This window comes from Trichogramma pretiosum, unplaced genomic scaffold (assembly GCF_000599845.2).
Source record: "Trichogramma pretiosum strain Unisexual culture from Peru unplaced genomic scaffold, Tpre_2.0 scaffold54, whole genome shotgun sequence".
Taxonomy (NCBI): domain Eukaryota; kingdom Metazoa; phylum Arthropoda; class Insecta; order Hymenoptera; family Trichogrammatidae; genus Trichogramma; species Trichogramma pretiosum.
In genome coordinates, this window is record NW_019641628.1 from 700,011 (window position 1) to 714,266 (window position 14,256).

Sequence of the window (14,256 nt, forward strand, 5' to 3'; positions counted from 1 at the left end):
GGGCCGTGCTGCGTGGCGTGCATAGCCCTTATGCTTCGGCTGCCACACATAAAACGCGTGGCTATGCCTATACGTATAGATGACGACCACAAAGTTCGCGTGAAACCGGGAAATAATTGGACATTTCAAAGTGTACGCGAGAATATTTGATAGAAAGTAGCTTTTCCGAAAGCGAATGTGTGCAACTTATTTTTTTATCTTTTTCGCCCAGAACTCGTTCTCGCCCGTCGTCAGAAAAAATTATAGACCTCCGTGATAAAAGAAGTCATCGATCAAGATTGACGAAAGTTCAATTTACTCGTTTTCTCGCTTTATGAGTGAAAAAATTAAACGACTACCGCGTTCGTTCAAATATGCCAATGCAGCTGCGTCGGTGCACAATGAAAAAAGGTGTAAGCGTGTGCAGTCTTTGTATAAGCCGCGCCAAGTTGACTAAATTTTCTTTCTTCAAAAATTAATTTCAAAATCACCTGCTTGCTTGAACGATAATTGATAGGTGCCGCAACGAATTATTACGTACTTATGCGCGCGCGCGCATAAATATTTTATCCCTTTCATTTTCATGAATTTCAACGCGCAATACGCACGCCTCTCGGGTGCGTTAATTGAAATTCCCAGTACGCGTGTGCGGACAACGACGTCGAGCCGCGCAGAGAAGATTGAAGCAATCCGGGAAACACAAGGAAAATCGATCCGCGAATAAATCGTTTGCCTCGTACATGCTTTTTCTCTCTCTCTCTCTCTCTCTGGATATATTCTTATATTGAGTAATTAATTTTTCCCGCATATACGTGCCACGTGCAGCAACCGACTGGCTTCTACGCTCGCACTACGGGCTTTGCATATTATAGTTGACGCAATGGAGAGGGATCAATATAGACATATTCAAGTTCGTCATTGCAATAGCTGCGGTGTGTCTGTCTATGACTGGAATACCAATAACGCACCGGTCATCGAACGTTATAAACGTACCTCGTCCTCTGTCTCGCGCATAGGCGTCGGTAGCCGTTCACTGATTAAATTCCCGCGTGTACGACGACGACGACGATCGAAGCATACGACCATACGAGAGCTAATATTTTTTTCCCCTTCCAATAGTGAGTGTTACGATGCCTGCATGAAATATTCAAAGGGAAAACGCAAAAAGCCAGTGGTTTTTGTCCTTAAATGAGTTTCGATTTTTGGCGCTAACTATATCACCCTCGCGTCCTGTTTATCGCGCTACTTTCACAATTCGGGTTTTTCTAGGTAAATTGCGTAAAATATAACGACTTCTCCCAGTTCAGTAATTGACACTTCTTTTCACTTCTGTCTTCCAAATAATTATTCAATCACATATATAATTAAAAGCTTGAATATCCATACTAATGAGTTTGGTCTTTTTTCTGTTTCAGGTAAAAATCCATTCAATAATGCCTATAAAAAGTATTGCATCATTTGGTGAGCTTGCACATTACCGTAGACAATGAAATTATCTCGAGTTGAATCATTAATTATCATCGAAAATCAAATGTCAAAAGTCTGCTCCAGGGGTGGTTAAGAACACGTTCTGAAAAAGAAAAGAAAAAATTAATTCAATTTCCTTCTGTCTCGCTCTTGAAGTATAATTGAAGCTGGCTTTTTTGTCCCTCCTTGGAGCAATCCGATCGACTGTAAAGTGAAGAGAGTTGGAACGAAAATTGGCTATAACGGAAAGTTCGGAGGAATAGACATTGGGACAAATCGTTGATTTAGTTAAGAAATCGCGCACACATATATATAAGTAAAAAAAAAAAAGAAGAGAGAAAGACAACAGCAGTCTGATTGGGGGCTGCTAAGACTCGCTTTTTTCTCTTTCATGGTCGAAAAGTTGGAGTGTGCGCGTCTCCTTAAAGTGAAATAATAAGAAAAAGGGACGAGGCTGCTCCCCCGCTCGGCGACGTTACATCGTTCCCCGAGTATGGCTTTTTTCCTCTCATTCCGCAAACTTTTTTGCTCGTGGAAACATGCTGTTGCCCTTACTTATTGGTTAGAAAGTTTCCTCACCCCGCTCGATGTCGAGATTGGAAAATCCTTGTGCAAAGATTCGAATTTCGACGATTGTGTATTATGGTACACGCGTGCGACTCGGGCAGAATTCGGAATGGGAAAGTTGCCAAAATAATTTCGGTGTAATATTAGCTTCGTCATTCGCATATAAATCTATTTTCTTGTTTTAGATTAAAAACCGTCGCGAACAAGTTTTATTCGTTAATTCAATTCGATAATTGCAGTCGGTGCAGCTACACAATGACTCATTACCACGCAACGAGGAGTAGCAGTAGGAGCACACGTGTACGCACGCGTATATATGCGAATTAAAGGGAAAATATAGCTCGATGAAAATCTTAAACGGCGAGCGATTAGACATATGTGTCGGGCCGCGCTCATAGTTATTATTATTTTCGGCGTGGCACGCAACGTAAATCGCACGTCATTACTTTTATACAGTCATAATTTTCCTTCGGGATTTAATGTAATCACACGAAACGCGTAGGAGGCTATTAAAGCCCTCCTCCGTACATACTCACATACGCACACACGTGCATGAGCGCGGGCATGCGAAAACAAGCTTGTAAAAACTTTTTTCCCTTCGTCACGTGATGAGCCGAGCTCGAACAAAGAGGCATCAACGGGTCGCCTTGTTAATTAGCGAGTGTACGCCCTTCTCATATACGATCAGAAAAGTGCTAGAGAGAGAGAAAGTATGCACACTCATCATATCCGACAATATTGTGATCAGCTGCTCGCGAGGAATTATCAATCGATACGCGCGTACGCGATAGTAATTTCAGTGTAAATGTGAATACGAAAATATCCAGCCTTCGACACAAAGAGAGCAGTCGAATCCTCTTTATATTCGCAAAGTCAAACAACAAAAAGTTACAAAAATTGTTGCTGCCATATGCAACATACGAGGGGGAAAACGGCTAAAGCGAATGAATGAAACAGTGAACGAGACACGATAAATGCTCAGCTTTCGCTTGACGACTATGACAGCTACAGAGAGAAAGAGAAAGAGAGTAAAGCTCGACGATACGAAGAGACGACAACTTGCGTGACGCGTGATTTATGTGCGCGAGCGATGCGCTTCGCTCATGCGCGCACTCTCTGCCTAGACTGCTCCCTTCGCTGAAATTCTAATCTTCTTTCTTGGCGAGGGTCGTACGTACCTTTCACGTTATATCTGTATAATTTTGTCTTTTTTTCAACAATACTTACGCGCAACGATGACAAAGTGCACAAGATAAGCTCGGCGGCCCAGCCTAGGGCGCTACCATGAAAATCGAGAGGATGGATATATAACTTCGATTGTCTTTGGCTCGACTCGAGGTTGAGCTTTAATAAAGTAGACAGTTTGATTTTCCAAAAATCTTCCGCACAAATTTTTTAAATACTGACATCATTTTTTATTTTCGTTGAAAAGAAACAATCTAAATTAAATATATTTTAGATAAATTACTAATTTGCAAGTCACAGTTATACTTCAAATTCATACGAAGGACACGCCTTTTTTCGATTTCACAATCAACAAAAAGTACACTTCGTGTCTTGCAATGACACTTACAACCACAAAAAAGTATGTCTTTATATTCAGATGATTTTTCCACGTATAGATAAGACGAGCCAAATACACAACGACACTATTTTAGAGCTTTGAACCAAAGCAGACAAAGAAAACAAAAAGACCATCGGGAAAAGGCAGCCTACGGTCGCGCGCGCGAGTCGGGCCACGTGTTGCTCGCGCGCACACACACACACAGTGTGTAGCAGCTCTTCAAGAGCTATCAATCAGTCTGTCTTTTCCAAAATACCACGCGAGAGGTGTGCAACGGGGGGGAAAAAGAGACGCGTGAAACAAAGAATGTACATAAACTGACGTTTCGTGCCAGGGTTGACCTAGTGCTAAGAATTCTTTGTCTCCAGCGACACATAGCGTAACAAAGAAAAAATTCATCCCTCCAAAACGTGTCCTTATGCCCATTCGCCTACGTGTGTGTATACGTGAACCCCCTCTATATGATGCTTAATCAATGCGTAAGTATACGCAGAGGTGAAAGATGTCGTCGAAAGGGGATGATACTCCATCAAAATAATATACACGTGAGTTGAAAGGCGAACACGGAATTTCGATGTTGACAATGGGCGCGATGATCGCTTATCGGCAAACTGTATCGTGCTTCAAGAGACGCTTCACGACTTTTTTTCTCTCTTTATAGAAACATTTGAGAGGTCGTGACGCTGAATATATATTTTTTTGTTAATAGACAGCTCGCTTGGATCGTGTTGAAATATTAACAAAACTTAAGATCGGTTAACAGCAACTTTCTACCCGCGCCCATCCCTAAAAAAAGAAAAAATAAAAAATACGAGGCGAGAGTGAAGTAGCCGACAAAACAAAGTGGAATTCTGGCGTGGTTAAAGTTCGCGAACTTTTTCACTTGCCGTACGCGCCGAGATAAGGAGATGTAGGATTTTCATAATACACAGACAGGCTCTCGAGATAAATCGACGCGCGCACGCCTCGCACAGTATGAATTCGAAACGAACAAAGGATGCGCTTTCGACAAAATTTGCTCGCCCATCTATCGTGTTTACTTTGGGCTTTTTTTATATCTACGAGTTTCCCTATACCAACGCTCGAAATTATTTCCCTATTCCTATCGGCGCTCGCACACATGCGGGAGAAGCCGAAAAAAGAGCTTAAACATACCGGGAGAACATAAATTGGTGTGGCTTATACGAACTGATAGTGCCGAAAAACGAAGGGATTTGTATCTGGTATTTTTTTTTCTTCTTTCTCTGCTGACAGAGAGATCGTCACAGCAGACAAGCGATTGATTTTTAATTGAAATATTGTTACTGCACGGGGGAAAAACGCGCGATTCATTCTTCGGTATTGAAGGCTTACCAGTTATTTGTTGAGGTTACTTGTAAATATTATATTATTTTTGCAATGAAAATTTCTCTCGAGTGTTTTTTTAAAGCAACAAAAGATCATCACGCTGCTGACAGATGGCAAACATGACAAGCGTACTAAACTTGAGTTTGCATATCCCACGTCTTATTGCGCCAACCCTAAGGCTATTTAATTTTGTCCTTTGTCACGAATTTTCTGGCGCTGCTCGCTTTTTTCCCCTCTCTCAGGATTAATAATTTTTTTTTCTCTCACCGCTGCAAGGCTAAGGTTACTACGAACGACACCCATTGTATTATTTCGATTCTTCATTTTTGTACTTCTCGCATGTTATGTAAGTACACGCGCGTTGAGGCTCTCTCTCTCTCTCTCTCTGGCGCTGTAAAAAAGAATGAAATATGCACAGAACGCCCCGAAGTTTGCAAGCGGCGCAAGAGTCGAGGAGAAAGTAAAAAGAAAGAAAAGAGAGCCGAGCAAAATAATGTATATTTTGACGCGAGGCAAGAGAGCGAGAGAGAAAGAGAGGAAGTGCTCGTAGAAAGAAAATTTATGAAGGATGTAAAAAAAAGGGCAGAGCGAAGGAAAAGATAAAATGTATTTTTCGTTTGTTTATTTGTTGCAGATGGAAGATGAAGGTAATCACGGCAACGACGACACAAGATGCTTCATCCTGTCGACTCTCGCCGCACTGCAGTGGTCTCGGGTATCTTGCGTGCTTTGTCGTGGAGCGATGCTAGTCTTTGATCGATACCCCTTGGTCGATGGTACGTTCTTCTTATCTCCGAGGCAGCACTCGACCGCTTGCGCTCAGGTAAAGAAAAACAAACACTTCCCTTCGCTTCTTCGCGTCCTCGTCTCGCATACAAATGTAATTTAACGCAAAAAAATGTGCTTTAAAACGTGCGCAGGTAAAGGTCGAGGGTCGCACGCAGTTCCTATCTGCGGTATGCATGAGCTGTCTCGAGGGCAGCGGCGGCTCTCCGGTGCGTTGCAGATCCTGCACTCAGCCTTGGGACGGCTCGAGCCTCGTCCTCGGCACCATGTACAGCTACGACATATTCGCTGCTATGCCCTGCTGCACCGAACGTCTCAAGGTAAGCCTCTCGTCGTCTTTTGCACGCAAAGAAAATAAGTAAAATAATATTTCACGCTCGAGACCATCGCTTTAACATGACTTTCACGTGCACTGATGCAGTCCTTTTATACTTGTGTTATATTATTATAATATACAGCTCATATCTTGATTGGCCCAGAAACACAAGCGCCCGGTTTCGTAGCATTCGGGCCTTTTAATCTTACATAAAGCACGTTACGTGAAATTTGATCGTCTCTGTTTTTTGTTTCGAAATTAACGAAAAAAACGTCGTTGCTTTTGTTTCTTATGCCCACAGTGTAACAGCTGCCACAAGCCGCTGATCTATCCTCATCAGCGATTGAACTTCTACTCGGACTATAGTCGAGTTTTCGCCTGTCCTACTTGTCGAGCCGTCGACGCTCACTTTGTCAAGCCGCTCTCTTCTTGTTTTACACGCGAGCACTTCCAGCTCTACAGCCCTTGGCCCTAACAATTAGAGAAATTGAACATTTCCAACGTCGCTTCGAAATCTTGGACACTTGATCATCACCAACAGCAGCCGCAACAGCAGCAGCAGCAACAACAACAACATCAACAACAACAACAACAACAACAACAACAACAACAACAACAACAGCAACAAACAACGCAGCAGCAGCAGGCGGCTCGTTTTTCGGATGAGTTGAAATTAGTGCAGCAGCAACAGCATCAACAAGCAACTAACTTTTCTTCCAGTCCACTGATGGCACTATTGAGGGCTACACTACTCTGAAGGGCCCAGCTCCAAGCACTGCCTACATATCTTCTTGTCAATAAGAAGTATGTTTTAGTTAAAAATATGACGTCTCAAAAAGATAGATTATTCGGATAGACAAAGGTAAAATAATTGCGCCGAGCGGAGAAGAAGACCGAAGAGGAACGTATGCATGATGCAAATATTGAGAGGAAGCAATATTTCTGTGAATTGGTGTGTGCGTGTGCATGTTTGTGTATGAAAATGCGTATGTACGTATGTGTAGTTTTTTTTTTAAATTATATCTATAATTGATATCACATCGTGACAAAAAGAACGCCTAAATAGCGGCCTATCATGATCCTCTATAGTAATAATGATAATTTAAGCAAGCTATTACTGAAAAATAGTGCACTTGATGGAAAATGGAGAAAAGAATTAGTCTTTTAACTAAATGGCTGGCCTGAATTGATTCGCCCTATATAATATGTACGAAGCGTCCAACGCTTTACGGTTTTTGATTTTTCACACCTCGAGCTGCAAGACCTTCTTCGGCTCGACTTCAATACCTGTAGATTCATGACATTAAGAGTTCGTTTTTTTAATTTTTTTTCACATATCTAAAAAAGCGCGTGTGATTATTGCGTCGTTTCACACGATTGAGCGACGCACACTTTGTACAATATAGTTAGGCCTTTTATGAATGTAAGTAGGAAAATTAATTTTTGCGTTTATTAATTGTAATTGTATAATTTGCAATTGTCGGAAAAAAATCATTAAAACGATTTAGACTTGATTTTTCGATCTAAATATCTCATGAATCTACAGGTTATTCAAACGTTTATTTTTCAATCAATTCAAGCTGTAAGAGATTAAAAATCGTCATAAGAAAAAGATGTGGAGGCTTATTGTACACATAAAAACCAAAATCGGCTACCAACGTACAAATAATGTTAAAAATCATACGGATCCTACAGTACGTTTAACGAAAAAGCGATGGGGTTTATACTATCGAATTATAAGAAATGTGCTTTTTTCTTGAAAAAAAAAGGATTAAGGTACTTTGCCCAGTGATTGATTGCATTCGTCCAGAAAATAACCACTTTTGAATATTCATCTACTCTTTTTTCCTTGTTACATGATGATTGGACATAGACAATAGGATGCAACATTTGCTGAAGACTTGAGTAACACCCATACCGATGTATTTTTCAATTGTTTTTCATAACACATTTTATAAAACGGTCGTTCCCTGGGTGTCAGTCAATCACTGGGTCGCTTTCCCTAAATTCAGTTTTTAATATACAGAAAAGTTGATGGAAATGATAAAGAATAATATTAACAAAGAGTACTATTGTTTGTTACTTAGATAATCGAGCGTTGTTTTTTTACATTTTATTAGTTTATACATTTAGACGGCCATGTTGTTTTGTTTAAGAATCTACGACCCACATAAAATTTGAATATTTCAATGATATTAAAATAATTCTTAACCTAGATTGCTCATCTCAATAATTCAACTTTTAACTAAATCGATCAAATGTTTCTTGATCATCGACTTCTACGTCAAAAAAAAAATTCATAAGAGACGAGCTAAAAGGGTTGATAAAATTCATATCTTTAAAAAGATATTGATAAAAAATTTCTTGGTGATGCTGGTCGTTGCTTATCCAACTATACCGGTAGTCTTGCACCTCTCATTCTTATATTAGCATCTGTTATCAATATCAATCCAATTCGACACAGTACGGATTTGTATTTTATTACCATGATATTGCCTTATTTCACTTTGCTTTTATTCCTCCGTAAAAGGAAAAAATCTTGTCGCGTGAGATAATATTGAAAAACATAATTTCGCTTACGCCCGTAATTGTGTAATTTATTTTTACAAAACTATGCGGATAAGGCGATTTTATATGATTATACAATTACATCAAGAACTAACGATTTAGCTACTCGTGCGAGATGAAACACACTTGTGGCAATTGAAAGTAAAGCTATTTTCATTTCACTCTTACGTTTCTCAGAGTGCCAAATGCGAACTTGTGCAAATTACTACTTCAAGAGGAAAATATGCATCATATCTAAATAATTATATCAAAACACATACAAATAGAAAATCAAGATCGATGGGAATAAGAAAAACGACGCGTTACAAATAAAATAGAAACTGACAAAAAATATAAGCGATAAGCTAAAAGCGATTTTGAGCTTTCAGTTTAAGGAACGCACCAACCGATTTAGAGCTTTAGACTAGAGAAGTATAAGGATAGTTTATTGTTTTATTAGCTCGATGTATCTGGTATATAGGGCTGTTATTGATTACCCTCAAAGTTTTGTTCTATCAATGCGTAGTTCGAATGACGCTATAGAATTACACAAATATAATAACTTTTTTGAATTCGCTGTTTACAATTTTTAAAACTCCAGAAAAATCTTATCAAAGTTTTTTTTTAATATTATGATTGCATAACAGATTTTATCGGTAACATTAAATATACACTATGCGCAAGTGTAATAATTAAGACGCTAATAATTTTAGTCATCAGTCCACAAATAACGGAATAAGCGAGCTACTGTTGTACAAGCACTACAATGATCGGTTACGTAATTTTTTTTTTTCAATATTCATCTTGAATTATTATAATTATATAATTTAGTCGTTTTGGCCCATGTAACCAAAGATTAGTGTCTAGTTTTTGACTAAAAAATTCAGTAAAAAATTATTATTATATATAAGTGATTTTCACCAAGTTTTAAATATCGAGATCTAAAATTTTTTATTAAAAATGAGTAAATCACTCACAGATATGAGTTTTTATGTAAGTGCTCATCTGATGATATTCAAATTATTGTGATTAATTTATTTTTTATTATTTGTAGTTATTTTAAATTAAATTTAAACGAACAATCGTCTTGATAACCAATTTGCTAGCCCTTTCAGCATTTTGAAGATTAAAACGTTTTGAAAAGTGCAATTTTCGAATCAACACAAAAATGAATCTGTCCTCCTAATTTTAAAACTCAATGATAATCACTTATATCACACTAGCCTGAAAAAGTACAACAAAGAAAAAATGTATTGTCATGTTTTTTCATTTTGTTACATTATGTAACGGCCGATCTAACATTTTTGTACTAGTGTAATTTGTGACAGTAACTCGTTTGGGTGAGGGTAGTAGAATTTTAAACAAACCATAACTGAAGCGGTATAAATATAAATTTTTAACGTGTACTTTTTTCGGTTTTTCGGATAATAAGTGTGCGTAGGTAAGAATGTATTTAATTAAATGTGTGCATGAACGCGTGTGAATGGCTAAGGCATTGCGGATTTTAAAAATAAAAATATACAGAAAAAAGAGGAGTATCGCACTTGGTTCCGATGAATATCAATTTTTTGCGATTGAACAAAATACTGATGAAAAATATATGAAATATGAGAAAGGAGTCAAGATAAAAACTGAAGGTTTTCGTCGTCGGTATAGCTAGTAATGCGCACGTGTACGACGTTGAACGTTGCGAGGATTATAAACAAAACAAAAAATTGCATCTACTACGAGGATTCTATAAATATTATAATTACAAAAAAAAAACTGGATACATAACTTGTGTCATATAAATATTATATAATAGATAATGTGGTGTATACACCCACACAGACGCAAATTTTATATTAATATAATAGACAAACTTTTTCATTTTTTCTTCTTTATTAGTGCTAATAAGGATGATGAAACTAATGGCGAGTAAAATATATCATATATAAATATATATACAAAAATATATTATATATTATGTACGTATATAGAATAATGATTATTAGGAAAACGCGTGGATCGGTCGCTGCGGCGAGTACTCGGTGAATCGATCGCATAAAGCGCGAATATACAAAAGTAATAAAGAACTAAATGTTGACGATTCAATTTTTTTTACTATGAAAAACTCGTGAAAAGTCGCGAGGACCTTAAATAATAAATTTTTAAGTGGAGGAGTACCCCAAAACTAAATTATGAGCCGTTTCCGACTCAAGTGTATCGTTTTTATTGTATTGATGTGTATATTTAGATATGTCATACAATTTTTAGAAGTGTATATCGTGTATAGGCGTTAAGGTTTTTTCAGCTGTGGTAGGAAAACTTTGTAGGTATTTTTTACGTAAAAAAATTAAAGTAATAAAATTAATTAACACAGAGCCGAGATTTGTCAAGCCAAAATGCGGCTGCGCAACGAGTAAAAAGTACTTTTACACTTTTCGATCACTTTGAATGATTTCCTAGCAGGAAAGACAATCTCAGCGCAAAATAAAATAAAATCAGAAACCGCATCACGAGACCGAAAAAATCAACGGCCGCGTAAAATCGAGGTACTCATCTTACGAACGTTGATCCCATTTATTCATACAAATAGAAAATAAGTTTAATAGTAGGCAATTAGAAAATCAATTTATTAAATTAAATAATGTGTGAATGAAACCTACAGGCAGATAAGGTGGCCACGGTTTGGCGGGATAAAAACATTTACTTGGGCTTTCGTGATCAAGCTACCGATCTTATTATTATGAACAAAGGATTCGCGAAATCACAGTGCATTGTTTCGCGAGCCTTCGTCCCACCGAGGTGATTGAAGGAATTTCAATCGCACCCAAAATTCGCGCAGAACGATTGGAGCGTTGTCGATAATGTGAATGAATGTGTCTAGAATCATAAACAAATGAGTCGAGTAAAAAGCCCATGAATACGGCTTTAATTGACTTACATACGTTATACCTCAATTAATAAGTAATAGAAAGAAAACACTTGATTTTCATTGTTTCTTTATGTAGTTAAATTGCCTGTTTTACTTATCCCTCGTTATCGCATTTTAATATTACAATTATGATGGACAAAGCAAATAAAAAATCTTATATTGTACCAATGTTATACGTAACCGTATGTGTAAAACTACTAACGACAACAAAAATAGAGGACATTACAATAATTGTGGTACTGATTATGAGGCAAATCTCGATGCGATCATTGCGGAGATATTTCTCACGAAAATTTTCCATGTCGTTCTTTTTTGCATTTTTAATAAGTAGGAAAATATTACACAGTGTAAAAAATTTTCATTCACACGATTACGCCCCTTCCCCGAGTGCTGTTTTGTGTAACGAATTGTGTGATGCGCCATGAAAATAAAATGTAACGTGACATTTCCGAATAATGACTGCAACAAACGGTATCATACAGACAAGAAAAAAAGCGAAAACGAAATCTGTGAGTAATAAGTAAAAAAGGGAAAAATCTGATATTTATAAAATATTTTAATATTAGTGCCGTGCTACTGGTGAGCGATAATTTCATTCGTCTTGTTTTTGAAATTTTATTTTCTGGCTACTTGTGACCTACGTGGATCGAAGTTGTATTTTCAGAAATCTAAATCAAATTACTAAATAAATAAATCCGTAATTAGACGAAAATGTTTGAATTATATTGTGTTTGAAATTATAAATTTTATATTAAAAACTTCGATCGGCTTTACACGAAAAAAACGTCACGCTATGTCAGTATTACAAGATAAACTAATATGTATGAAAAAAAATCATGCTAAACCGGCTGTCTTTCAAACTCTCTTTATCTTTACGGTTGAAATATATAAGTAATGGAGTTCCCAGTCAGCAATTGAAGTCATTATTGCTTTATTTATGAGTAAAGTGGATATCTTATTGTTTAATAAAAAAAAAAGAAAAAGTTTAGAATCGGTGGAATGTACATAGATTTAGAATAACTGAATAATTGTACTGAAAAGGGTGGAAAAGTGAATGATTGTTTTTAGGTTTTTTCATTTTACATAATATAATTTTTATTATGTTTAATTTTAGTATTTCGCGTGACGTCCATATTGGTTAATGAATTATTATTATCACTAATAATCATAATTACAACTCAATTGGTCGTTTTAGTTCAAATTATTTTTTCAAAATTCTAATATTTTTAGTCTTGGTAATGTCAAGAACGAAAACAACAACAAAATTGCTTAATATTCACACATTTCTTTTTTCATCTTTTTTTCTTGTTTTTATTAAGTTTATCGTACTATGAATAACTCGAACATTCAATAAAGTGAAATGTCTTTAACGAATTATTTATTTGTGTTTTCTTATTTTATTTTAATTATCCTCTTGTTTATTATTTTTCTTTTACAGCTTTTTCATGCATATGTTTCATAATTTTATATCATTTTCTTTGGCTCTCTAGGGGCTCGATTGTCAGTTATTTGAACAAAACTATTTCCTGAAAAAAGTGAGTAAATTCGTTGGCAAAGGTACAAATGTACATAAATGAAAAAGAAAAAGTAACCTAACTAGTGCTGTTATAGTGTATTAACAATATCACTGTTAAGTCTGGTTCACAATGCGAGCAAGATCTTTTTTTTGCAAAAAGTTTTTAAGATAATCTGTTGCATTATTAATAACGAAGCCGGCGTTTGTATTCCTATGGTATTTTTAAAACTGCTTTTACATAAAAAAAAGTTGTTTGAACATGGATTTTTGCTGTTGCATACCAATTTTCCAGAGTAATAAAATGAACATTTGCCTTTTGGATATTGAAGGGTTACATAAAGACAAATATATAAAAAGAAACGTATTACGAGCAAAAATGGTGAGATGCAAAAAATTTTTTCTTATTATCAGGTGCATGCTATATAAATATACACATAGTAAGTTGATATTCCTCAGCTCAATTAAATGTGCATACAAACTTACTAGAATTATGATGTTGTCGAATAACTGAAAAGGGAAAAATGACATGTTAACACTCTGTGGAATTCAGTAAACGATCTGTGGTTACTTCTACTAATTTATTTCATTTGTATCTTATAATAATGGTCAATGTTCTGGCTGCGTAAGATTATTATTCGAATCGCAATATCTATTCCTCTATATAAATCGTATTCGCTTGAAATATGTATAAAAGTGTTTAATCCAAGCTGATGTACAAATTTGGTTTATGGTACACTTTCAAAGTGCATTTAATTTATTGGAGCAGGCAAATTTCGTGCTTAAAGCTCATTTGCTACCTCGAGACAAGATTACAATTTAAAGTAATATAATTGTTTACTTTGTGATTTACATAAATAATAATTTGCATGAGTAGATAAAAAGTCCTTTTACTATGACTATAATTAGTAATTTTTATATTTTAGACACGAACAATCATCAGTGATACAAGTATTTATTCTTGAGTATACTTTTTAGAGCTTAAAATCAGATTTGACAAATCTAAGATGTCATGAAAATGAAATAAACGATTAGCTTTAGATACTTATAAGACTAATAAATTGATATAATTTTATAATTTTTATATGATATTTTTTGGCCATTTTAATGTTCGGCTGTGTTTTCAAAAAAAGTAGATTAGTAAAGTTTTAGTTTACTGGAATTTAGGTCCTAGAATTTCAAAGTCCTAATTAAGAAAAAGTATAATTTTATACCCTATTTTTTATAATCTAATATAGTGATTCTAAATGAGA

At 36.1% G+C, this 14,256-nt stretch overlaps 1 protein-coding gene across 1 annotated transcript in view; it reads left to right on the forward strand.

The window, feature by feature from the left end:
• LOC106651654 (headcase protein) overlaps positions 1-12,864 on the forward strand; it is a 61,022-nt gene extending 48,158 nt beyond the window's left edge. Inside the window, exons 3-5 of the mRNA XM_014370275.2 lie at positions 5,559-5,747; positions 5,845-6,030; positions 6,328-12,864. Of these exons, the coding sequence (XP_014225761.1) occupies positions 5,559-5,747; positions 5,845-6,030; positions 6,328-6,501 (549 nt within the window). The 3' untranslated portion in view covers positions 6,502-12,864. The remainder of the gene's footprint in view (positions 1-5,558; positions 5,748-5,844; positions 6,031-6,327) is intronic.
• The last annotated feature ends 1,392 nt before the right edge of the window (positions 12,865-14,256 follow it).